Here is a 25,461-nt window from a genome sequence, read left to right as displayed (position 1 = left end):
GTCTCTTCTTCCCTCTGTGTTTCACAGAGGGTTGTTCCTTTAGTTCCTCTCCGCGCGTCACAGAGAGGGAGGGGAGAGCGTAGCGTGCATTCCTCCACACGGCCTTTGCTGCAAAAAATATTCGTCCTGGATGTGGTCTCGGCCTTAAAGTCCTACCTGCTGTTAAAATAAATCAAAACATTTCACTGCTCGAATCTATCACGTTTTCTATTTGTGTCAGTACTTTGACATAATTGACCCAATGTGTGTCCATATCAACAGGTGAAATTGAATTCAAGGCACAAATTAACTAATCCCGTAATCAAATCTTATATTCAGCTTCCCCTGCAAGATGAGAGGAGCCAAGGAGACCTAATAACTGAGATACTGTTTTGGCAGTTTATGGTATTTGCGCATCCCATGCAACCAGTGGCGGCTCTTTACCACGGTCGTTTGATGACACAATTTGGGCTGAATTTGACTCGAGGTTACACCTTGAGGGTTCTCCTATTGTAATATAATGCAATTTAAAAATGAAATTAGTCGGCCTCAAAGCAATTCACTGGACTAGATCTAAGTCTCTGGGATGTTTAATTTGTGTTTTTTCTTGAGTCAATATCTTACAGAAACAATCCGTTTGATTGTTTTCCATAGTGTTTCCCTTCATTTATACAGCGGACAGATTAACACAACGAACATTTCAGAGCTAGAAGGGGAGTCAAGGCACAAATATTTAAGTCTGTTAATTCAGACCAGCTGGAAGGTAAAACATTTCCATGAAACTCGCTGCATTTCTGTTAATGCTAACATTTCCTATATTAATTTGAAGCTTTTCCTTAAAGCGCTCCCCTGTCTCCCGTTTCTCCGGTATAGGAGTGGGATTTCTCTCCGTGTGTGTGTGTGTGTGTGTGTGTCTGTATTTTGCGGTGCCCGGTGAGGTTTTGCGCCAGTCTGGTTCTCATAAGTGCGGAGATCAGATGGAGTTTGGCGCACAGGGTGAAACTGGGCCGTAATGACAGCTCGGGATTATTACATTACTGCTCGACATGAAATAGATCCGCTTTACATAAATAAAAGTCAACGAAGGCTCTATTTAAAATGTTTTTTAATCACATGATATAATTGCTCTGAGGAGAAAACAAATGAGGGCTGTGTTTACGGCACGGTTGGTTTGGTAGGTGATGGAAATATCTGACAACAGCCGGGAAATGGAGAGCTATGACGAACCGGAATCGCATGTTCTCTGTCATCATAACCTGTTTCAGGACCGCGGCCTGGATTTATGTTTATCCTTTTCCCAACTTGTCGTTTTCTTTCAATACTGTAACAAAGTGTGTCCCAAACACGAGGTCTGGTTTATAACAGCAAAAGGAAAAGTGCCATAGAAAGTGTCTTCTATGCGCACAGGGCCGCTGCTGCCTCTTTACTGAAACTAAATACCCCAAAACTGATAGAAATAGCCTGTGAAGTCTCCTTTCATGCAAGCTTGAGCTCTTGTTTTGTCATGTTGTCTTCAGCAGTCAGCTCATAAATCTTCGTCATGGGATTATAGGATGTTGGTCTTGTGATGAAGGACGTGCAGACAAGTGATCGCCTCGCCTGGCTCTGCTGAACACAACAGGAGGCGTCTCTTTATTTGTTTCACGTTTCCTAATCCTGTGCAAATCTGAATTTGTCCCATTCAGGGATGTTTGGCACACATGTTTCCTCTTATTAACCATAATACGCACTGTTGGCGGAAACAAGAGATTCAAATCCAATTTAGCATAGACCTCAGGTTTCCATTAATGCGGAAGTTCGATGACCAGCTGCAATTAGGCTTTCCGATCATTTTGCGCCTTCAGGCTAATACTTAACTAATAATTATTTGCGAATAATTGCTTTTCAATTGTAACGTATTGGTGTGAGCCTTTTAAATACACCCTAAAAGTAGCCTATAAACTGAAGAGTATCCCGTGCTTGAAGGGGCGTTTATACAAATTGATTTCAATAATTAAATTGGCATTGTTCAAAATTGTTTTTCTTTTTTTATTTTTGTCCATTCGCTGTATCCTCTGGTTTTGACAGGCCACTAAAGTGCTCATATGTGTACGGAGCTGCAGGCTGGTGCCCAAAGAGTAATCATGACCAGCCACACACACACATGGCAGGCCTCTGTCTGTACTGTATGTGTGCACATGCGCACAACCTAACCAGTGTGTGTTTATAAACAGGCCTGTCTGTCTGTTGCTCAGTGTTAAGTGGATGTGACAGGGCCCCCAGATGATTTGTTTTAAGTTGGACACTGATGCTGAGCAGTTAGTATGTGAGAGTGTGAGTGTATGGGGAAGTGTGTGAGTAAGTGTGTGTGGGTTATTCTGGGCATGGGCTGCCGGAGCGGATGCCCACTTACTGCCAAATGTCAAACTTCCACCACCAGTCCACAGTGACAGATTAGGTGTGTTTGAACAGAGAACGCTGTACACACTTAGTGAATTTTGCCACTAATGGGATGTGAGTACTCGGAATTGCACATTCTGTAAATGACAGCTCACCTACAATACACACACTCTCCATACTGTGACAATGGTGTGCTTCAAATTTCAAGCGTTGAGCTTGAAAACTCCATCTTTTGTTCGGATTTCAAAAAGCATGTGAGCTTGTTTGTTACTGATTTTGTTACATGTTGCTTCAGCTTTAAATAGACAGCACCAAAACATCCAGAGCGAGACGAAACAAAGACAAAGAATAAGAAATAGAAGGAAGGCAACCAGTCAAAGCTTTTTTGCAGCAAGACTGATTACAGAGTGACAAATTCCTTTGACCCTGACATGTCATCAGCTCCATGGTGTGTACGTGTGTGTGTGTGTATGTGTGTAGTGTCACATCTGCTCCTCATAATCTCTGTCTTGTCCCCGTCTCAGGGGGTCCAGCTGTCTGAGGTCCACATCGTCTCTCAGACTGTTAAGTCTCTGCAGGGTTTCTCACTGAGCAGGAGCAAACTTTCTGCTTCTTTAGCAGCTCCAGTGGGGGAGGCAGTGAGACGCAGATCACATCCTCACATCCTAGGAGTTAATTGACTGTGTCTGCCAACACAGTTACATCTTCCCCCTTGATTTGCTGTTGAAATGCATCCAAATCCTCCCCCCTAACCAGCTTTTGCTAAGAGAAAGTTGTATTTAATTTTATTTGGCTGCTTCTATTTAATATTGAGCCACATGCAAGACAAGAGCTTTATTTGGCTGCCGCTGTTTCTTATTAGCTGAAATAAGCATCACAAAAATACCTGTCAGTTCTGCTTCTGAAGCACCCTCCATATAAAATTTTTTGTAGCACTGTTCAGTCAGCTCTGTGCAGTTTTCAGAGGTGACTGTACACGTGATCGAGTTCATAATCTAACCCACATAAAACTGTATAGGTATACAAAATAATGAGAGTAAAAAAGAACAAAAAAAAAGAACTAAAAAAAAGAAGTACTGTAAAAAAAATTATTAGACAATAAAAATCATACTCCTGTACCAAATTAAGAGTTTGTTGCTTGAATTATTCGCTTTTTTAAATGCAATAAAACAAAACTGACAAATAGCATATTCTGCTGTGTTCTGAAGTTACAGCTCAAGTTTTGAACTCACTGATTTATTAAAAAACAATTTCACTGTCATTTTTCTAAGCAGATGAAAGACAATTAGAATGAAACCAGATAAACAATCAGACTCCACAGTTGTCTAAGATGAGTTTATTTAATAAAAAGGATTTTCTGGCTTTTGCCACATTCTCAGGAATAAACAACTCTTAAAGTTTAAGTTGCCATCATTCTAAACACCGATTTGTCATTGTGAACTGTCTGCTCCGTTGACTTATTAATTAAGATGAACTTAAACACAACCATTAAACATGTTTGGTCGTGTTTTATTGATATAGAGAAAATTTTGTAGGAAAAGAAACACAAGTTGCCAGTAAACAACTAGCATATATATTTATTTAAATAATGACATGTTAGTCATGACTTATAGTGTAAAAATAATAGTTGAAGAACCCATCAACCACCCAGATCAAAGTGGGTCTTACGGGTGGTCCACCACTGTGGCAGTGAGTTTCTACATCAAGTCATGGTGACTCATAAAAAAGGTTAGAGAACATTAAAACAGCGAAACCTGCTGCAGATAAAAGTGCGCATAAGTCTCTGTGTGCTATTTCCTCTGCCTCTGCGTATCTCCAGCTCTCTGGGCTGGCAGCGTTTGTAGAGCTTGGGCATGAGGCCTTGCACTACCGCCTCCCCCTGCCCACAGTGTAGGAAGATTTAATGGCTCATGTGCCACAGCATCCAGCCTTTACTGGCTCGTTGTGCCTCAGTCTGGCCCGGTCGGTAACGAGCAATGAGGGTAAGAGGAAAACAGGAGAGCAGAGTCATATCTCTGCCAAGATGCAGCCTCCTCCTCTCACCACAAGTGTGTTGTGAATTATCTTCTCCCTCTCCCCCCTTTCTTCTCTCATTCTCCTTCTAAGCCTTAAGTTATCCCTCGCTACTCACCCTCTTCCTATTAAACACATATAGATCTTCATCTGTCCACGCGCTTTCATGAGGCCGGCTGTGAATCCGGCTCTACAGCACATTCATCTCACTTGTTTGGATAGCTAATTCTTTTTGATGAAAATTGCTTTCTCGCTCTCTCTCTCTCTCTGTTTTGTTCTTCCTGACTCTCCTCCTCTCTCTTTCTCTGACTGCCAGTAACTGTGTGGTTAATGGTTGTGGTAAAAAGAAACAAAAACAGCCATAATTGATAATGAGAGTCAGACACTGCGTGTGAGGATCTCGGTTGAGCGTCTTTTCTCTCTCCTTCGTCTCGTCAGCTCCTTAGAGTGACGGCCCAGACAGGCGGCTCTGCCAAGCAGGACTCTGATTGAATGGGGCACCGAGATCCACGGGGCTTTGGGGAGTTGGGATTTGAGAACAGATCTTTGGGAATGAGAATTGTTCTTCCCAGAAGGATGTCAAGGGCTGGAAAACTAATCTGCTGGGTGTTAGAACGCAATTTTCTAATACTATAATGTGTAACTAGCACATTAAGTTTGGATAAAATAATTCATAAACATGAACAATGCCAGCACTTCAACAAAAAGACACATTCAGAGTGTAAGCTGACCTAAGCAGGAGTTTCAAAACTGAGGGTTTCTTTTGGTGATGTTAGCTTGCACAGTGAGGGAAAGTAGTAGTTATTTTGGGGAGACCTTTGTTGTGTGTGTGTGTGTGTGTGTGTGTGTGTGTGTGTGTGTGTGTGGTGGGATGTTGGTGAGGAACCCCGCAGTCAAATACTGTACGTCTTTATCTGTTTTTGTCTCACTGAGCTCAGTCATTCTGAACATAAATATTTTTTATCAAAGCTTCGCCTCAATGAGGGGAATTATTTTTAGATTGCCCCGATAAATGAGGGGTGTCGTATATCTGGATGTGGTTGGGTGGAAGAAGAGTGAAAAGAGTTGAAAAAAATCTGGCAGCACCACAAAAGCTTTTAAAACAACATGTGAAAAATCAGCAGTTCTTTAACATTTAGCTTGTCATTTTTATTTGCCTCTTCAGATGGTGGCAGCGGTTGTCTTTCAGGCTGTGCCAGCTCGGATTGGCTGCTGGCTGGAAGGCTCAGGCCTGGCCCCGGTTAGCACTCTTATTATCATCACCACACACTGTAATTCACATGTCAATCGCAGCCCTGAGCAGCACAGGGCTGAGGGGAGAGGGGCTGGTTAGAAGGGGCCACTGACTGGGGTGATCAGCCGGGCGGGGCATAGGCTACACGCTGAATACTTCCAGGAGGCTCTAATCGGACCTTTCATTCCCCCATCTCTGAAGAATGAGTCTGGATAGGGGTATGATTGGTTGGGCAGGGCTGGCTGAAGCGGGAGGCGCTGCTGGATTGGATGCTGTGCGAATAAGAGTGACCTCTGAAGAAGGTTAAACTGTCAGAGGTTTGGCTGGTCTGGCCTGGCATAGCTTAGACTCTAGCTGGGGCAGACAAGATCAACTGAGCAAAGAATAAGAATAAAGGAAATAATGCTAATCTAGCAAGAATTCTATGTTTTCAAGCCAAGAGACACAAAGATGAAACGTCTGTTTCGACTGGAGAACAGTTTGCCATGCTGTGCAGAATGTGCATAGTTTGGCATGAATTCTAACATAAAGGTTATAGATCCACTCAAACCTTAGTTTGAATGACCGCTGATTTGGCCTGAAATGTCCCTTTATTTAAGTTTTTCTCTTCATGGAAACCCAGTGACTTTCTGATAGGGCATGAAAGTTTAAACTTTGCCCTGTGATGTACACAGCTTGACTCACGTTGTGTAGATTTAAATTGCAAGCAGCTAAACACTTGACTTTTAAATTACATTTTACAACATACAACAACATCACCAAAGTTTAGGCTATGACAATAATGTCTTGCTCAAGAACCAAATATCACTGCTCAGGTTAGCATAATTGAACATTTACAGATTGTTCTGTATAAATATGACAGACTCTAAAACACACCATTTATGCATGTAAATAAATCCACATAGAGTAACATTTAACCATCAGGTAAACTGAATACATTTTAGCTACATTTTATTTTACAGCGTGTGATGCGACAGTGACTTCTTGCAGCATAGTCTGTAGTTTTTTATATATCTGAAAGGTTGCGCAGAGCGTGGTGGAGCATAGCACAGCAGGGAGAGAGAGGTGGGCAGGGTGGGCAGATTGATAATGGTAAGTAGTCTGCACTTAGAAAGCGCTTTACACTGCTTCTCATTCCCCGATACCAACTCACAATCACACACACACTCATACACCGATGGGGGAGCTGCTATGCAACCGGCCAACACTCACCTGGAACAACTAAGTTACGGTTCAGTGTCTTGCTCAAGGACACTTGTGACCAGAGGAGCTGCGGATGGAACCAGCAAATGTGAGATTGCTGGACGACCGCTCTACCTCCTGTACCACTGTAGCAGTTGATTTTGAGTCTAATAAGATTTTCCTATAGTTTTAAAAGTGCAGCTTACTTAAGTTAATATTTCGTTTTAAATTTACATTTTAAATTTAACAGAACACCTGTGGATGGGAATATCCCCACACATACTGTTCATATTGATGGTTTTTGCTACTGTAATGCAGCACTGAGGCCAGTATTCCCTTCACTTACCCTCCTTTGATTCATATCTGGATTGTGTTGATATGTACAGAAAAGCATTTTCTGTTTTCTGACTTTTTTTTCCACCCCCATAGACTTTGTGCAGACCCACAGAGACACTATAATTTAAACTCTGCCAAAATGGGAAAAAGACAACATGCTATTTCAATCAAAAGCACAGTTCTTGCCCCATCATGCTGCTCGCCAAAGCGTGGTGTAACACACATGCACACACACACTCATGGGCACACACTTGCAGAGAGATCATCTGCCAACGTGTGGTTTGTATTCACTGTGCCTTAATGCCTTGTGGTTAGTGCTCTATCAGGGCCATGAGAAATGATTTATTAGTGGCTCCCGCCTGTATTTATAGATAATGAGCCTCTGTCAGTGTTAATAAAGAGATCCATTCTCAGCCTAGAATCGCAGCACCTCTTTAAAGGATTATTGTCACTCCTAAACAATAGCTCATCCTCCAAAGATAGCCCTGCAGTGTGTGTGTTTAGCTGTGTGTGACAGTGTATTCATGTATGTTGCAGGAGAGGGGTTAAAATAGCAACAGGCCGGAGCAGGAGAAGCAATTGTTTTGTCCTGTTGAAGACAGACTCATTCATTAAAGGTACACATTTATCGTCACACAAAATGACTTTCCCATCATTGTTGTATTCAAGTCAAAGCTTCAAATATTCTCTCCAGACTCCACACTGATCTGTTTTTATAGAAGCTGGTGTTGGCAAACCATTCCCCGTTTGCTGTGGTTCAGATGTTGGAGAAGCAGCCTGAATAACCGCCTCTCTTGCAGGCCCGCTTTTGTACTTTTATCTGTCTATATGTCAGTCACAAGTCTGTGCATGTTTTCTGTGTGTGTGTGTGTGTGTGTGTGTGTGTGTGTGGGTGTGTATGTGTGTGTGTGTGTGCGTGCGTGTGTGTGTGTGGGTTTGTGTGGGTGTGTGTGGTGATGTTGAGGATGAAAGTGAGACGTGGAGACACATGAGCACTCTGGCAGTGAAGTGTGTTTGTGTGACATCATTCTGTCTCCCTCTGGTTTCAATCAGCCCATCCTCCCCTGTTAATGACACCTGATAGATTAATGACTGATAAAGAGTGTATGTGTGTGTGTGTGTACACATGTGTGTATATTTGGTAGGGGCCCATATAAAGTCTGCAATCAGACAGCTCTCAAATTAGCGCTCCATAACTACATCCTGACCCGGACTTAGAGCACAGGAAAGTCCTTCCAGACAATCTCTCTCTCTCTCTCTCACACACACACATACACACACACACACACACTCACACACATGCCTCCACAGTATATCATATCACATTCACTTCTTCCTAGCATGGTGACCTTTGACATGGTGAGAAACAAGGTTGGTGTTAGGGATGTCATCAATTTTAGCAGCTTACTCTTACATCCTCTAACCCTCCCCCTTCATCAAACACACGCACTGATATCCAACGTTCCAATTACATTACATTTACACACAGGTTTTCCAGTAAAAGGGCTCATACACACTAAAAAAAACACACATTTACAACAGTAGCCATGGGCATAGATTCACAAATGTTATGATTCACAGCTCAAGTTGATTTTTACAAATAGTATTAGTAGTAGTGGTGGTGATAGCATTTCTTTATATTCAGTAATAAGCAAAGGAAATAAAGCAGAAATGGAAATATATATACAAATAACAGGTATCACACTGAGTAATACAAAATATGTACTAATACACATAAACACATTGAAGAAGCAATTTTATTGCAAAAAAACCAAACTGTGAGGCCTTCACAGGGTTTTACAGGCCACTGCCACCTCATTTTAGGGACATTTATAGTGGGAATTGTATCGTCATGGATTTTAAACATAAAAGACTCAGTGAGGCAGTGCTTTGCTGAACCTATTGTGTGAAGCGAGGATAGTTCCTGTCTGACTTCAATGAAGGAGACACGATTAAAAAGTGTCAAATCTGATGAAAAAAATATTAGTATATCACAGTCTCATGCATGCGTGTGTGTGTGTGTGTGTGTGTGTGTGTGTGTGTGCGCGTGCGCTTTCTGCTTCCTACGTGAACCTGACAGAGGTGATGTCATTGAATCTGGAAGTGATTCGACCGGGCTGTGATGCTATTGGTCAGTTTTCAGTCTGGGGTTAGTGTGTGTGCTCGCGCGCATGTATGTGTGTGTTCTACCGATGCAAAGTCAACATGACTCTGGAGCCGTCTCAACGTGATGAAGTCATTTCCCCAGAGTTTAGCTTTCAGGAACATAACAGACAGACATCCATCCTCTCACTTCTTTTGATTCTTCCACCTTTTCCTGTCTACCTGCTCCAGTTGCTTACCTTCAGTTGTCCTTCATTACATACATATGTGACCCGCCTTCTTTTTTCTTCAGCCTTACCTGCTCTACTCTCCTTCACTGCTGTGCTTTGAATTTTCTTTCATTACACCATCTCGTTTGTCATTTTGTTTTTTCAGTACTTCTTTGCTCCTTCAAACGAACACACATGACAGGACAGTATAGAGGTCAAAAGACAAAAAGCCATACTGTAAATATAGTCACGTACATCATGTATTATTTTAGCCTCAATAGATGACCCCGGTATTTACTGCAAGCATGTGCTACATGTCAGTCTCTTTGTGGAAGAAGTAAAAGACAGTGATGTGATGTCAACGCAGGTTGCACCAACATTTTGATCATAAAATGTGGTTTAGTATATGTGTAAATCAGAAAAATAAAATCAATTACCTTTGATGACTAACATACAGTACCTCATATGTATCCCCCCACTGTTACACAATTAACACTTGAGTGAGTACTGTCAGTTAACTCAACATGATCACATATTTAATGCTCAGAGTCGCATCTGCAGTTATCAAGCTTATCTTGTCATATGGATGCTATCAGTTTTTTTTAAATTAGGCCTCCACAACTTGTGAGTCTACAGTGACAGTGCTACAAATGCTTCCCAATGACTTTAAAAGAGCCGTAATTCTGATCAACAAGGTGGAAGGATCTTCTTTCAGTATGGTCTCACTGATGAAGGCCCCTTCATCAGTGTTGAAACCCTTGGTGTAACAAAAAAGCTCCTTCTATTAGGTCAGCCAGTGATGCCCAGACTAATGGTTTTACATACACACAGTGGAAGAACTAAAGAAGAATTTGAGACACAAACCCACACATAAATAGGTTTTGCAACCCAATCCTGAGCTTAATTCTGATACCCCCCCCCAACTGAGCTTTTTCAGCATGAAATTATTACATTTCCCTGAGGTGAGCCAAGCTGAGCGCATGGAGGCTTGGAGGCTGGCAGACAGGCTGTGCTATGGGAGAGCAAAGGTAGCTTTAGAAGCTGATACTCACAGGAAAGACTCATTTGTCACCCTTGTCTCAAAGCTATATGTGATTGCCAAAAATGTGTGGTGGAGCAAGGATCATGAAAGTGTGATATGCACATTTTTTTTTTTGGGAGGGGGTGGGAGGGGGGATCTAAAGGAGCTTTGAAGCAGCATCACAGCTCTCCACCACGTCCGTCCATGAGATCTGCTCTTCCATTTTCTCCTGCTCGCTCCCTCTTCCTCTGTCTCTGTGACCACTAAATGTTCTCCCACTCAAGACACATGGTGATTATGGCGGGTCCACATGAAGACATGTCAGTGACGTTATGAAGCACTGAGCAGTGTATAGTTTTTTTGGTTCAACGCAGCTCTGTGGCCAGCTGTTACCATGGCAGTTTTTTGGGCTGTATGTGTGTCTGAAGTGTATGTACGGCTTTAAGAGCAATAAAAGGCACAAAGTCATTTGTCACTTGCGGCTTCACATGTCTGGTATTGAAATTGATGACAAATCTATGAAGTGTCTTTCTGTGTGTGTGTTCATATTTGGTGGCTAACAAGAGGATGATGTCATGCATGTGAGCTTCTTTTTCTCACACTTTGTGAAAGCAGCCAAGTCCCCACAGACTTTCACAGTTTGCTGACATTGCAAGCATTTGTGTATACATGTGCATGTGTTCTAGCGTGTGTGTTTTTATTGCTTTTCTTGGACGTTGTCTGCAGACCACAAGGAAACACTGGCATTCAGACTCCACCATACACGCTTGCCATCCACCATTATGACGCCCGCTGCCCGTGGGCCTGTGTGCTTGTGCACAGAAAAACATGGGAGTTCATGCGTGTGTGTTTAATTCTTTTCAGTCTAAGAGGCACTGAAATTCTACCTAGCAGGCGTGTTAGAAAGCTTGAGATGTAAACTGGACGGACTGCGAGCTTAATCTGCCGTTAATCAGCTCCTCGGAAAACTCACTCAAGCATCAGGGACTGTAGATTGCTCTGACTCTCCCTGTGTGTGTTTTTCCCCGTCATCACTTTACCCATGAATCCCTCCATTTTACCCCCACCGGCCTCCATGCCCCTCCCCTTCCCCCGATCATTCCTTGTTTCCCTCAGAGTGCGGTTACCTCCTCACTCCCTCCTCTGCTTTTTCTGTTGTGTGTGATGCTGAGAAGCCTTCAGGATTAAATGGAGTCTTTTGTTGATCATCTCAGCTATTACTGCTAATACCACTCTCTTGCAGCGTGTGTGTGCGCATGTGTGTCCACACGTGCGTGTGTGGGCAAGCTCTCAGATCAAACACAGCGTAAGACGAACCCATAAACAAGCCTTCAGGACCACTTAGGATTTGCAGGGAGAGTCAGTGTTAGGGGAGGTACTCAGAGGGGGAGGCTAGGTACAGAAATCAGCTGCTCTGTTTATGTGCCTTTCAGTGGTGATTACCGGTCCATCTGTCTGTTTAACAGAGGAAATATCATAGCTTCGGAGAGTGTATGTGTGCTCACGTGTGTGTGCGTGTGTTTGTGAGTAAGGGTTGATGCATTTGGTACAGTTGCAGTGCAGAGGGCTGGAGAGATGCCACTGGGTTGCGTGGAATTTGAGCACTAGTGTAGCAGCAAGTGTTTATTTACTCATATGTACAACCCTAAGTGAGTCAGGAGAGAGGAAGCAGAGGAACCAGAAGACCACCACAGACCAGAAAGAGAGAGAGTGTGTGGCTGAGAAAGGGCTGAAGAAATGTGACAGACATACTGTATAGTTTTTGCACTGGCCTGTTTCCACACAGTGCAGAGAAGGCTGTGTGTCAGTACAAGTGGGCAGACAAAACTGGCAGGCGGTGCCCACCGTGTAGGAGGAGATATATTTACAGAGTCAGTTTACTCAGTGGAATATTCAGAGAGATGAATAGGCTACATTATACTTTACAATTATTTAATTTTCATTACATTACAGTGCAGCATTGACTCACTGAGTGTCGTGTGCTGCACAGAATAGTGTGGACAAATGGAGACAAGTTGAACTGACTGTGAAAATAGTTCAAGTCTTGTGTTGTTAGGTTTGCTCTTATCAGTGGAAGCTTTTTCTATGTGGGGAGTAATTTTAGAAAAAACGAGGGCATGTTCACCATCGGACCACTGGGTGGCACCAAAGTCGCACAAATTAACTCTCCGGGGAGGTCATTACAGACAATAAGTGAAGCACTAAATTGTTTCAGTGGTCGCGGTTAGATCAGAAACTAATAGTTCGTTAAATTGAACCTGACGTCGGCTACTTATGTGTGTTATTTAGCTTCATGTCGAAGAAGATTGTGTAGCTTCTCTTTCGGATGTCATCTTAATCCCCCTGCTGCCACCGGAAGCGCTAGATAAAGCCGAGGTTGCAAACTGCGTCACAACTAGGAGCAACTAGGAATAAACCGACGCAGCTCAGCACCGACACTTTGCCTCTTTCTGTCTGCACAAGAAACCCGAGCCGACGCTTCCACTCCAGCATGGTGAAGATCGCTTTTAACTCGGCTCTGGCGCAGAAGGCGCTGGGCAAGGAGGTGCCAGACGCTGTGAAGGTGAGCTAACGGGCTTGAGTGCGGAGTCTGTGCCCGGTGCCCGTTTTCAGCCTGGTGGAAGGTGAGGCCTGCACCAGGCAGTGAGCTGTGAGCGCCGACCGAATCCGCGAACATTTTCGTAGGGTCGTTACATAGACTCATGCGTATTGCACATTTCGAGGGTAACCACAAAGCGCACGGGGAGCCATGTTGCACCTGCTGCAGCACACACGATGGGACCGCCCATCTTCCGAGCAGCTGTCCTGCAGAGACGGAGCCCATTCACTGGGATGAGAGGACGACTCAGTCAATCCTCTGCACACGTTGATTGTCGATTTTTTTTAGCACATGCAGTGATGTGTAGCATTGCGTGTAACATCTGTCTTTATACACTACGTGTGTGTGTGTGTGTTTAGGATCCTGAGTTGGCCTCTGCACCAGCGGGAAACGAGGGCTCCACAGGTCGCTGTCTGCTCACCCTGCTGGGCATCGCCTTCATCCTCAGTGGGCTCATCGTGGGGGGAGCATGTCTCTACCGATATTTCACGCCTAAAGTGAGTGTATGCTTCCTTATATGTTTTGTTATTAGTAGTGGTCTTATTAAAATTACATTGTTATGAGTGTATTATTTTTTTTATTTTATTGGTAGACTGCGCAGGTTACCTGACAGAAACTTTGTCAGAAAGCCACCTATGCTCATCCAATGCTACATGATGTGATATGAATCAGGAGAACGATGTAGCACTGTGTACAAAAAAAAAAAGAAAAAAAACGTCCAACCTAAATAATATGTTTCTGCAATACTAACACTGCAAATTCTTTACATCCTCATTTGCTTGACATTACAACACAGACAAACAAATTTCTCTGTTCAAATAACTGTTGCAAGTGAGGAAATGTAGGTGGCCTAGTGGTTAGGATGCTGCAGCATGGAGGGCTCAAGCTGATGCATCAGTCGAGAAGACCCCGAGTGGACTCCAGTTTGTACTCGAGGCCCACTGCTCTCCTATTAGCTGGTTCTTTGCTGGATCACCAGTGTGTCTGGCTGCTGTACAAACTTGAGTCTTCTCTCAAAAAGACAAAACCATGAAATGTATGGCGCAGCGAAGAAAAGGCCCCGAAGATGGAAGCATGTGATAAATGAATATGCCTACGGAAGACACCATAGCAGCTGTCACAACATCTGTAAACCACTATTTGTGAAATTTTTCCTTTACTATCTGTATGTGGTTTACTTTCATATTATTTCCTGGATGTTACTCAACCTCTTTAGCTCAACCAAGAAAACAAAAATATTATAGTTTCTAAGGTAAAAGAAAATGTCCAGGAAAATTCTCCAGGACTTAGACCAATCCAACAGTCCAGAAACCGATGTCATTTTTGTCACTGAACCTCAAGGTCCGCGTTTGTGTCTCCAGATCCGCTATTGCTCATCTCAGAAATACAGTGCAGCCATTTCTCTCTCTGAGGGATTCAGGGAGACTGATGTAAGCTTTTGTAACCAGCAGATTGCAGTGTAGTAATGCTGCTCCATCTGTTTTTAGTTGTTCCAAAGTGTGGTACAAAGACTTTTAGCAAGCTGTTTGGTCTCTCTTAAGAGCTGAGAGCGCCTGAAACCTAAATCTCGCCTCTTGAACATGGCTCTTGATTAAAATATTTTCAATCCATTACTCTTTTTCATCCATGTTATGTAAGTTTTTAAATGTAGTTTGCTTTTATAGTTTTTTTTTAATTTATTTATAGTTTTTTAGCTCTTATAGTTTTTATTAGATTTTTATGGCTTTTGTTTTTTTATTGGTGTTTATATGTTTCAGAACTTTTAACATTTGTGCTGTTCTGTTATTTCCAAGCTGCCATTTGTAAAGCATTTTGACTTGCAATATTCTATACCTGTAAGGTTAAAAAAAAAAAAATCAAATCAGTTGGTCCCTGCTTTTTATGCCGGTAGAATCTCAATGCCATCTTTAAAATTTTCTGTGACTTTGACCAGAGACCTGCAGGGGGAGAGCAGGGAGAGAGTTTCTCAAATGTGGACAGATTTATTAAGGCTGCGCGTGACTGCTGATGAAACACTCTTCGTGGGAAGCAATAGTGCTGACCTGTGCACTCACTGTATTTAGAGAAAGTGCTCACGTGACCCACTTGAATTTTGCAGTGTTGAATGGGTGGAACTCACATTAGGTGTAATGTCTACGTGCACACAGACGCTGTCTTTTTTGCATATGGGTTGTTCCATAATACATTGGGGACACTTCTCTGGTTTCTGATGAAAGTCAAGATGAAAGTCAAGCTCCTTCTGACATGAAAGGATATATCAGGACACAGAACAGCCACAATCTTAAAATAATGTGTAGGTTGCCTTGTAGAGTTTACTGTACATGAATAAATGTTTAAAGAACCAGCCGTCACCAAAAGCCAGTTTCTATTGATTATTGGCTCAAACGCAAATAATTAAAGTGAAAGTTTGGACAATAAAAAAAATAGTTTTTTTTTTTCCAACAAAATAACACTTTGGTTAGATTATATTAGATTTAGTGTGCATTAATATGATTTAATATTGCCCGTGTCCTCCAGAGGCTGTATCACGGTGCGATGCAGTTCAGTGACGTGTCTGCCGGAGCTGGAGGAGAAAGCCAGCCATACTACCTGCCGCGGGTGGAGGAGGAGGTGGAGATCTCTGACAGCATGGCCGTCATCAGTGTCCCCCCTCCCCGCTTCAGACCTGGAGACCCTGCTTACATCCTCCATGATTTTAACAGGGTAACATTCACACCCTTAAAAACCATGCAAGCACCTGCAGCAGCAGACTTTCTTCCCGTTTACTCTGTGGTGTGTGTGTGTGTAGAAGCTGACTGCATATTTGGACCTGACCCTGAGAACCTGCTTTGTGATTCCTCTGAACACCTCCGTGGTCCTCCCCCCTCAGGACCTCATTGACCTTTTCTCTCAGCTGATGGTGAGTAGTGAAGAGTTTGTGACCTCAAGCACTAAGGATGTAGAAATACTCGTAGTACTCTTACTCATGCTAATGCATTAGACCTGATATTAAGCACTAAATATTACCTGGAAAAATCTAGGGATTTATAATAATTCCAGGGATTGTCTGCATTTTAATCCTGTGCAAATCAGACGTGTCTGCAATTTATAAAGTGGAAATTTCCAGCACACCTCACCTTCCTCCATCACAGGCATTATGGGATTTTTGAACCTCAATGGCATTTGTTTACCTTTCATTGACTTTACATATGCGACATGAAAAATGTGTCAGTAGAATACTATTATATTTATGGTAGATTGTATTAATGCACTTTTTGAACAAGTTCCTGTGCTAAATTGCAAACATTGAAACAGTGGTATTAAGTCTGTACAATTAATTACTATTCATTCTGTACAGTGTGAAACCTACTACATACTTGTTACAAGACTTTACAGCTTTAGCAGTTAGTGTACAATGGTATCAACATATTTCAGTATGTCTGATCCATGACTGATTTTGAATACTATTGATATATTGTATGTTTTGAATATCACTTACCCGTGTGGACTCGAGCTACAGCTAAATGCTAAAGACAGAATTTTCATGTCGTGGGATTTACCAGATAAAATCTCATGAGCTCACAAATGTTACTACATATTTCTAGACACATGCTTGTGTATATAGATTTTATCACAATCCATTCACTAGTTCTTTTTTTTTTTTTAGTATTTCTCTAAGAAAACACAGATGAGAACCACCTGGTAGTGGATTTGCTAACAGCAATGCTAAAATGATCCCATTTGTTGAGTCCAAGAAATAGCTGTTAATAAACATTTAAAACTTTATTTTTATTTATTTATTTATTTAGTACAGATTCATGGCAAAAGTTTAGTTGCTTTTAAAAAAAGACATCTTCACTAAGTTGTCCACAAAGACATTTAGTATTAGGTGGGTGTTGGTGCATTCAGCTAATTATGTAATTATGTAGTGTGAACACGATTTGATTTGGTAATTACACTTACGTCCACACACGCTGTGCTTCTCACATCCACCGAGCTGCTTTTATTTTTATGATGTACCCCTTCTTTATTTCCCCAGTCGGGATCTTACCGCAGTTATCTGGTGCATGAGGACCTGGTGGTGACAGAGCGCATCGATGATATAAAGCCTCTGGGTTTCTACATCCGCCGGCTGTGTGATGGAAAGGAAACTTACAGAATGCAGCGTCGTGCCAGCCTGCCAGGTATGGATGTGGTGCGCAGCTTCAGCTGACTTTGTGTCACGTGAACGAGTGTGTGTTAAGCTTCCCTTATTTCCTACTGTTGATGCACTTTTCAAACTCTCAGTGGTTGACATTTTTTTATTTCTTTTATTTTTTAACAAAATGTTCTTATTTCCCCTCAGTCTTTGTGTAAGAAATATTAACCCATGATATTACAATTGCTACCATTTTTACACCACTGGCGGGGGGGGGGGGATTTTCCACAACTCATCTGAGAGCTGATGTTGCTAGGTGACATCTAAATGAAGTCCCTTGTTAATACACACATGAAGTTCGGTTCAGCTACAGTGAAGTAAAAGGAGCTTTGCTGTACTGTTTATGAGAATAAGCAAAGGCTTCAAAAGTAGGGTAGGTCATGTAAAAAAGTGAATTGAAACCATCGTTGAAAAATGTGTGAAGTGTGCTCAGTCAGAAAAGCCTAACAGGAAGCTCATACACCAATTCTGCATAAATGTAGCATTAGCCCAAGTAAATTTTCTCTCATGAGCGTTAAAACTGTCTTTAGTAGAAAAATGGAAGTATTGTTTAAGAACAGGTATCAAAGTCAAGGTAAGTTTATCGGACTGTTGCTTGTTGTTCTCAAAGTTAATGGTAGCAGACTTTTTTTTGAGCACGTGCTATAACCTCAGCACTTTCAATCTTTGAATAGCATCACACTTACTTTATCAGGTAACACAGAGTAGTTTACACAATAACACCAAAGTTGTATACGACTTACTTCTTAGCAAAACCATTTTAAATTGCACTTCAATTTATAATTGACCAGCATCACTAAATATGTTCCACGTTTATTTCTGTGTATTTGTGTGTCTGTCAGGTGGAGACATCCAGAAGCGCTCTGTAGATGAATGTTTCACCATCCGCCACTTTGAGAACAAGTTTGTGACGGAGACCCAGATCTGCAAGCCTTGATGGGAAAGAATGAGCATAGGTCAGAGAGAGTGAGGGACTGAGTGAGAGAGAGAGAGAGAGAAAGAGAGAGAGAGTTGGTGGGTGGAGGCCAAGGAGGGAACAACTTTCAGCAGAAAGTTACTTTTGTATGAAACTCCTAACTCTAGTTTTTGCCCCCCTGCTTTTAACCCTGGTGATAAGTGAGTTATTTTATTTACAGTATTATAGAGAAACCTCCCTCCTCTGCTGTATTCCCCTGAACCTGTAGGTCAAAGCTCTCTTGCTCATGTATTCACTAGCTAATCTTGTACTGATAACCAGTGTCAGCTTGCTAACTACGGATGTAACTAGATTTGATTTGTTTTGTTGTTGTTGGGTTTTTTTTTTTTTTGTTCTGTTGCTGTAGCTTCCTGCAGACCAAACTTATCGTTGTTACTGTATTCCAACATCCAGTCACCTACAGAAAAAAAACGTCGTGAGTCATTCTGACACTAGTTTCTCAGTGGAACTGAGGACTGGTACATGTCAGAGTTATCTGTGTGTTCACCCACTGTTCCCCTACTTAATGGATTCTTTGGAGCAGCATCGACCAGATGGACTGTATGTTACTGTGTGATACTATAGCACAAGTGGCCATGGAAACACATGGTACAACACAGTTACAGTACACGTGAAATACGGTTGTTGTTTTATTTTCTTTTTTTTTTTTTTATGGACGGCCCTGGAAGTGCACAGGCCCAGAGCTGTCAGTCACCACTTTGTAGATATTTCCCAGAGTGCTCTGCTTCTCCCAGAGGCCTCTACGGTCCTGCTGTGTAATACCGTAATGTAAAGTTGATGGTGAACAGTCCAGCACCCTTTCTGTGTTCGTGTTTGTTGTGTAGAAACTTTATTTGTGACAATACACTTGAAGGAGGGATGATGAGCTAAAGCTAAAGGGAAATTTCAGCAATTTTTGAAATGCAAACGACTAATTTTTGAATTCATGTTTATGACTTAGTGGTTCCATATCTTGGAATATTACCTTTACTGCTGTAAGACAGCTGTAAGAAATAGGCTCTGATCAGTTTAGCATTTTTTTTTGAAAAACACTGCATTCAAAATTTCAACGAGAACAAATTATTAGCATCAATTTGTTTATTTGCTTCGAATGTTGTCCTTGACTGATTGATAATACGGCCTCCTGCCAAATAACTTTTCACTGATTTCCCGCTGAATGCCTGCACAGAAAGACAATCAGACAGGAAGTGTGCTTGTAAAAAAGTTTCTGTCTCAGCTTTTTACCTGAATACTACAAGATTAGATACAAACCAATGTTGTGTGCAGCTACTGATCTGAACTTCACTTTGTTGTTGAATAAAGTTGCATTTCTTTACCTACTGAATATCTTGGTGGTTTGCTTATTATCACATTAAAGAAAGCTGATTTTTTTTTTTTGTTCAACCCAAAGCTGCTGTTTTTTTATTTTCTGTGGGCTGGTAGGTTATGTTGACGCACGTGTCGGCTTTGGGGTTTACCTGTATTCGGTTTTTGCCTGATGCTTATTACAAATGTTTGCACTGAAAAGCTACCAGGAAAACCTCAGTCTTCATTGGAGCCATAGAAATTAAAAAAGACCTTTTTTATTCAAAAATAAATAGAAAAAAATAACTTCACATTTTGAAAGTCCTCCATAGGTTCATACACTGGTGTGAATGCAAATTGAATTTATAGACTTCATGTCAGTGATTTAGTGGTTAAAATGAACATGTTAGTCCTTTAATGGGTAAACTTAGAGTGTAGTCTAGTCATCCTCTGTCTCCTCTCTCCCAGTTATGCAGGACAGGCGCCTGCTGAAAGACATGCTCTCTGGTATCTCTGGCTTGCTCAGTCGCCTCCAGAATTCATGCGTCGTAAAATAGTACATGAGCGGATCCAGGCTGCAGTTCAGGCTGGCCAGGCAGAGTGTGACAGGGTGACATCGTAGAATCAGGTCCCTAAAGCCACAGCTGCTAAGAGTGTTGGCTTTTGCCAGGAAGTCCAGGGGCATGGTGATGTGGTATGGAACAAAGCACACTAAAAAGACCACAGCACAGCTTAGCACCATCTTTAAAGCCCTCCTCTTCTCCCCTCGGTCGGTAATCGCCCCTGCCCCCAACTGCCGAAGACTTCCAGCAGTCAGGATGGCACAGGCTAACACCAGGGTAAGGGGGATGACAAAACCCACAAGCTCTGCTATGACCAGGAGGGCAAAGGCTGTTGGAGGACTGACGTGCCTCATGGGCAGCTCTGAGAAACACACTTCTTCCTCTGAAGTGAAGTTACTTGAACTGGGGGTGGCGTTCCTCAGCAGGGGGAAGGGCAGACAGGCCAGACAGACGAACAGCCAGCCGAGGACACATACAAACAAGTCACCTTTCCGCCTGGGTGAGTTGTACCTCAGCGGACGCAGGATGAGCTCGCAGCGACGCACGCTGACACACACCAGGAAGTAGATGGAAGCGTACATGTTGACATACTTGAGATAGAAGCAGAACATGCAGAGAGAACGTCCAAAGGGCCAGGTATCGTTCAGGTAGTAGTAAATCCGCAGAGGCAGAGAGAGAACCTGGGGACAACCAAGAGTATTAAGGCTGTTGACAAAAGCAAAACCTTGTTATCTGAGTCCTATTGTGATGGCAAATAATCAGCAGCACAGCTCTTTTTTCCCTATGTATATTTTCTAATTGGGTCAAAGTTAAAAACAATTTAAAGATTTGGCTCGTGGTGGACGGCTTCTTGATTTGATCAGCTGAGACCACCGAACCCTGCCTTTGAATAAACTTTGGGATAATTTTTTTCTGACATATTACAGGGTAAAAGCATTAGGGGTCTATTGGCCATTTAAAATTACGAACCAAAAATTATTTTTGTATAATTTATAACACTGTTTAATTATGTAACTTTAACATATTGAAAGCATTATGGCTGGTGTATAAACAAACACACAGTTGTTAAACACATCTAAAATATATTCTGTCCTTATATCTTAATGAATTTTAACATATTATGTTATGTTATCAATCATTCCGTTTATACTGCAGTTATGGATGTATCATATGTGAAGATATGGTATAGTTCATGATAAATGCATTCATAAATGCACATATTACCTTAAAGACATTAAATTGATAGAACACAGAATCGATAGATTAACCCATAATGATAATAATAACAGCCACAGCACCCTCTGAGAAGGGGACGTACAGTTTAGCAAAAGGAAATACAGTATCAGTGATGAACAGCTGTGTGCTAGTCAAGTTATATGAGACAGATTGACAGATAAATTCATACATTTGTGGAATTAAAGACTTATGAGACAAAAATGAAGTACAAAAGACCCAGGGGAGATTTTTACCTGCAGCAGGTCAGCCACAGCCAGGTTCATCATGAACAGCACAGCCTTCTTGGTTTCTCTGATGTAGACCCTGAACACCCACAGGGCCAGCACATTACCCAGCAGGCCCGGTGCTAAGATCACACTGTACAACACTGCATACACATGGTGCTGGTACTTCTGGATATCGCCGCTGTTTGGACAGCTTTGGTTAGCAAAGTTCATCTTAAGCCCAGGGCTGTTTATTGTTCAGTGTTTTAAGACAAGCTGTCTTATGAACTAACAGGAAGCTTGTATCAGCAGAGAAGCTTGAAGTCTGCTGATGGATGCATTTTGGCATCCACGCTGTCCATTATGGCAAAGGGTTCATGTTGTGACCTGAGAGAACTTGACCGTTACTGAAGTTGAAGTTTTGTCCCGTGGCAAGAAACCGTCTTCAGGCTGCACTCAAGCCCCAAAATGTGGCATCTGGTAGGGGAGAAAAAAAGGTCAACTCATGGACCTTTTATAGCAAGATGTGTGTAAAAAGCCACAAAGCACAAATGCAAACCCCCCCCCCCAAAAAAAACAGTCCATCTGTGACAATTTTGGGTGTATGGTCACCTCAGAGCAAGACGACCCATCTCTCTCTGTGAAGGTTAGAGTCTATGACTTTGAATTTCAACAAATGGAATCTGTCTAAGTCTTACACACACAACTGTGAGAACGAGCTACCATCCCTGACTCTCACCTGGAAAACAGGCAGCAAGGTTTGCATCTATAAATCAGCCTGAGATAGCAGCATGTTTTGCATAATTTGCACATTGCTATTAAGCATTGAAAAAGAACCTTTCTGGATAAGACACATATTACATTGTACTGGACCCAGTCTCACAAATTCACACACACACACACACACACACACACACCTAAATACACACTTGTTAGCCACAGCCTGTTTTGAAAGGTACATGAATAAATGATTTGTCTTCGATCACGATGTGTTGCAGTGTCATTTACAGTAAATATGCAAACCTCCAGAGAAAGCGAGGCTACAAAGTACCACAGCATGATCAATGTTTAGCAAACCCACCTGCAGGGGAGCTTACATAAAGCCAAAGCATCAGTGAAACTAGCGTGGTTTGCAAGTCAGTCCAAGTATGTGGTTATCAGGTCATACTAAGCTATCTTGTCTAAGTGCTAAGAGTCACTCTTTTTATGGTAACTGCCCCCTTGTTTTTTGACACGTTCACACAGCTCGAGGAGGGAGCAGCTTTCAATGGTTTAAAATTTGATTTAGGTTAGTTAAAATTACATTCACTTCAAATGGAAATGCACAGTCTGGAACCGAACTTCAACCTTGTGGGTGTGATGCACCCACCACTGTAAAACAATACGCTGGTTTACCTTTGGTTCACTTATGCTACAGTTTATATGAACTCCCATCATCTTTTCTGATGATGCAAAACTTAAAACATCCAAAGCACCCATGCTGTGAAGGAAAGGACACCTCCTAAAATAGACCACAGATGCCTTTACCTTTAGATATGATCTCTTTTATCCTACCAGTGGTGTAATCTATACACAGAGACAACAATGATAAATTACTCTGTTATAGATTTTTAATCCAACATCATGGCCAGGTGAAAGTAGAGTTGTAGAACATATACTATATATCCAGTTATATACATATTACATTATTATTTAGTTTTAATATAAAGCTCCTGTAGCTGCTGACTGAACTACGTTATATACAGTTTGATTACATTATTCAGTTTGAGTCATTCTGAAACATGAGGTAGGGAAACGCTCCAAAAGGTCACAAAATGAATTTGAGGGGGTGTGAGCTAATGTTTTCTTTTTTCTCTCCCAACATATTTGGTAGAATATTTGAAAACACAAACTTTCTTTTATGCCATTTAACTTTATTTATTTTTTTATAAATTTTTTTTTTTTCTAATCTTTGTGATTTTGTGAGCAGTTACACGATGTAGCCAAATGAGAAGGTTGGAGGGGAAACCATTCTTTGGTGAGACTGTTAGCACATGTAGACGTGTAAAATGTCACAAGGCAATTTATAATTGTTCTAACTTATTACGGGATAACAAGTTAAAAAGGTTGAGGATGTATCGTATTTTTAATGGTATTCTATGTCAAACATTGATCTTAATAGCTGTAAAATTTTAAAGGATAAAGTGCTTGAGAACACTCGATATCTCTGAGGACAATAACAAGCAGAAGAATTTTGTATATAGAGGTATTTCTTCGAGATTGGATGAACTTGTCCACAGCACTTTGGTCCCTGGCCTCTGCTCCTTGATCGCCTTTTATCGTGCTTTACTGCCCCGAGAAAAAACTCTCAGCGGATCAGTCTTATTTTAAAGCATCACTGACACCTTAAGGAGCCTAATTTGTTCTCTAGTCCGATTCGTCTCTTATTACTCCCATTTTTGCACGTAGTGTGTTTTTGTCACGGGTTATCTACAGTAGACCAGTTACTTTTGACCGCTCATTTCCTCCTTGTGGCTCTACGTGTGTTGACACACATTGGATTGTAACATTGCAATGTGGACAGATTAAGGGAAACTAACCTAGTTTAGTTTTAGATGTACATGAAGAGTTTTCATAAAAGAACTGCACCCCTACCTTTATATTCAGCAGTGATAGTCTTCAGATTCCACGACTGGAAACACATTGTTTCATCTGGTGAGTCACTGCTCTGCGGGTTGGTTGTATGTAACAGCTTTTCCACTCCAATGCGACAACTGGCCTCACGCATCAGCATCTGAAACGCTAGCACCCAGGTAACTCCATGTGTGCTGTTCACACATAAAAACCTATTGTGAACCACTGTCCCAGATACTGTGCGATTCCATGGACACATAGCGGAACACAAGGACGCACACATACTACACACACACTCAAAATAACAGACATTCCTCACATTGGAGAAACACACAAGATCCCCCTTGGGGCATGACTCCACACTGAAAGCATCCAGCCTCTCAAAACAAAAGTTAACAGTCGTTTAATTTTAATATGTAGAAATTGTTTCTCACCTCTGTCTTCAAACCACGTTGCATCAAAATGCAGTAAAGTGAAGCATCAGACACTCTCAGACATGTCACCCCCTCCCTCCTCCCCACTAATGCTAATTTGTCTTCCCTCCCTCCCTCTTTCTCACCCTTTTCTCACACTTTATCTGTTCTACCTCGTCTTCGGTGTATGCTGTCTTTTTCCCTTCTAATCTAATGTTATTTCCTGTTTTGATTTCTAATTCTCTTCTCCCTATATCTCTTTCTGCCTTTGTCTCTCTGAGCCTTTAAGCTGTACTGGGGGTTTTAGCACACATTTGACTTCCTGTGAGTGTGGGGGTGTGGTTTACAAGAACTTTTGACACTATAACTTCTGCTATTATGTTCAGGGCTACGTTTTTCCTATATCTATGTATCTGTCCATTTGATGAGAAAAGGACTGAGACTCTGCACTAAAAGTAAACACAGAAACTGTTTGGTAATTTCTTTTTTTAACTGTTTTTTGTTCCTCATATATTACACATTACTTAGTGTTTCAGTAACTGAATAGGAAATAGTGCATGATGCAATATTGAAATATGAAAGCAAAAAGATAAAAAGATGGCACATTTTGGTGCATGACTCAGACCCCCCACAGTTCTTGCACAGGTGGGTTGGGTACATCTGCCTTGGGGTGGTGGGAACTCGGAGGATACAGATGTAGGAGGTATGTGGGTGGGGATAGACAGGGGTCTGAATTTCAGTTTAAAAGCCCCTCTCCGTGCCTGACAGTTACTGGTTTTTCAGAGCTGCCTCAACTGCTGCCAACTGTCTTTACCACTTTGCATTGTAAGAGGAAGTGGAGCAAAAATAAGCTGGCACCTGTTTTCATTTGCTGACACCCAGAGGAAACCTCTTCGTGAAATAACCTTAGATGCCTACATAATAGAGGCAAGACAACAGCA

General features: G+C 41.8%; 2 protein-coding genes across 2 annotated transcripts; one reads left to right on the top strand and one right to left on the bottom strand.

The window, feature by feature from the left end:
- The first annotated feature begins 12,615 nt into the window (after positions 1–12,615).
- LOC137133924 (integral membrane protein 2A-like) lies at positions 12,616–19,532 on the top strand. The gene is made up of 6 exons (XM_067518060.1): positions 12,616–13,019; positions 13,415–13,552; positions 15,573–15,758; positions 15,844–15,954; positions 17,074–17,218; positions 18,075–19,532. Exons 1-6 carry the CDS (start codon positions 12,948–12,950, stop codon positions 18,167–18,169), a joined length of 747 nt encoding a protein of 248 aa, XP_067374161.1. The 5' UTR covers positions 12,616–12,947; the 3' UTR covers positions 18,170–19,532.
- Positions 19,215–24,858, bottom strand: gpr174 (G protein-coupled receptor 174). The gene is made up of 4 exons (XM_067518057.1): positions 24,542–24,858; positions 24,129–24,301; positions 21,525–21,971; positions 19,215–20,735 (listed from the first exon to the last, which is right to left on the bottom strand). The coding sequence occupies exons 3-4, from the start codon at positions 21,726–21,728 to the stop codon at positions 19,932–19,934; spliced, it is 1,008 nt and encodes a 335-aa protein (XP_067374158.1). The 5' UTR covers positions 21,729–21,971; positions 24,129–24,301; positions 24,542–24,858; the 3' UTR covers positions 19,215–19,931.
- Positions 24,859–25,461: the final 603 nt, after the last annotated feature.

Source organism: Channa argus, chromosome 10 (assembly GCF_033026475.1).
Source record: "Channa argus isolate prfri chromosome 10, Channa argus male v1.0, whole genome shotgun sequence".
Taxonomy (NCBI): Eukaryota; Metazoa; Chordata; class Actinopteri; order Anabantiformes; family Channidae; genus Channa; species Channa argus.
The sequence above is the reverse complement of the archived record's forward strand: the minus strand, read 5'-3'. Positions and strand labels throughout refer to the sequence as shown.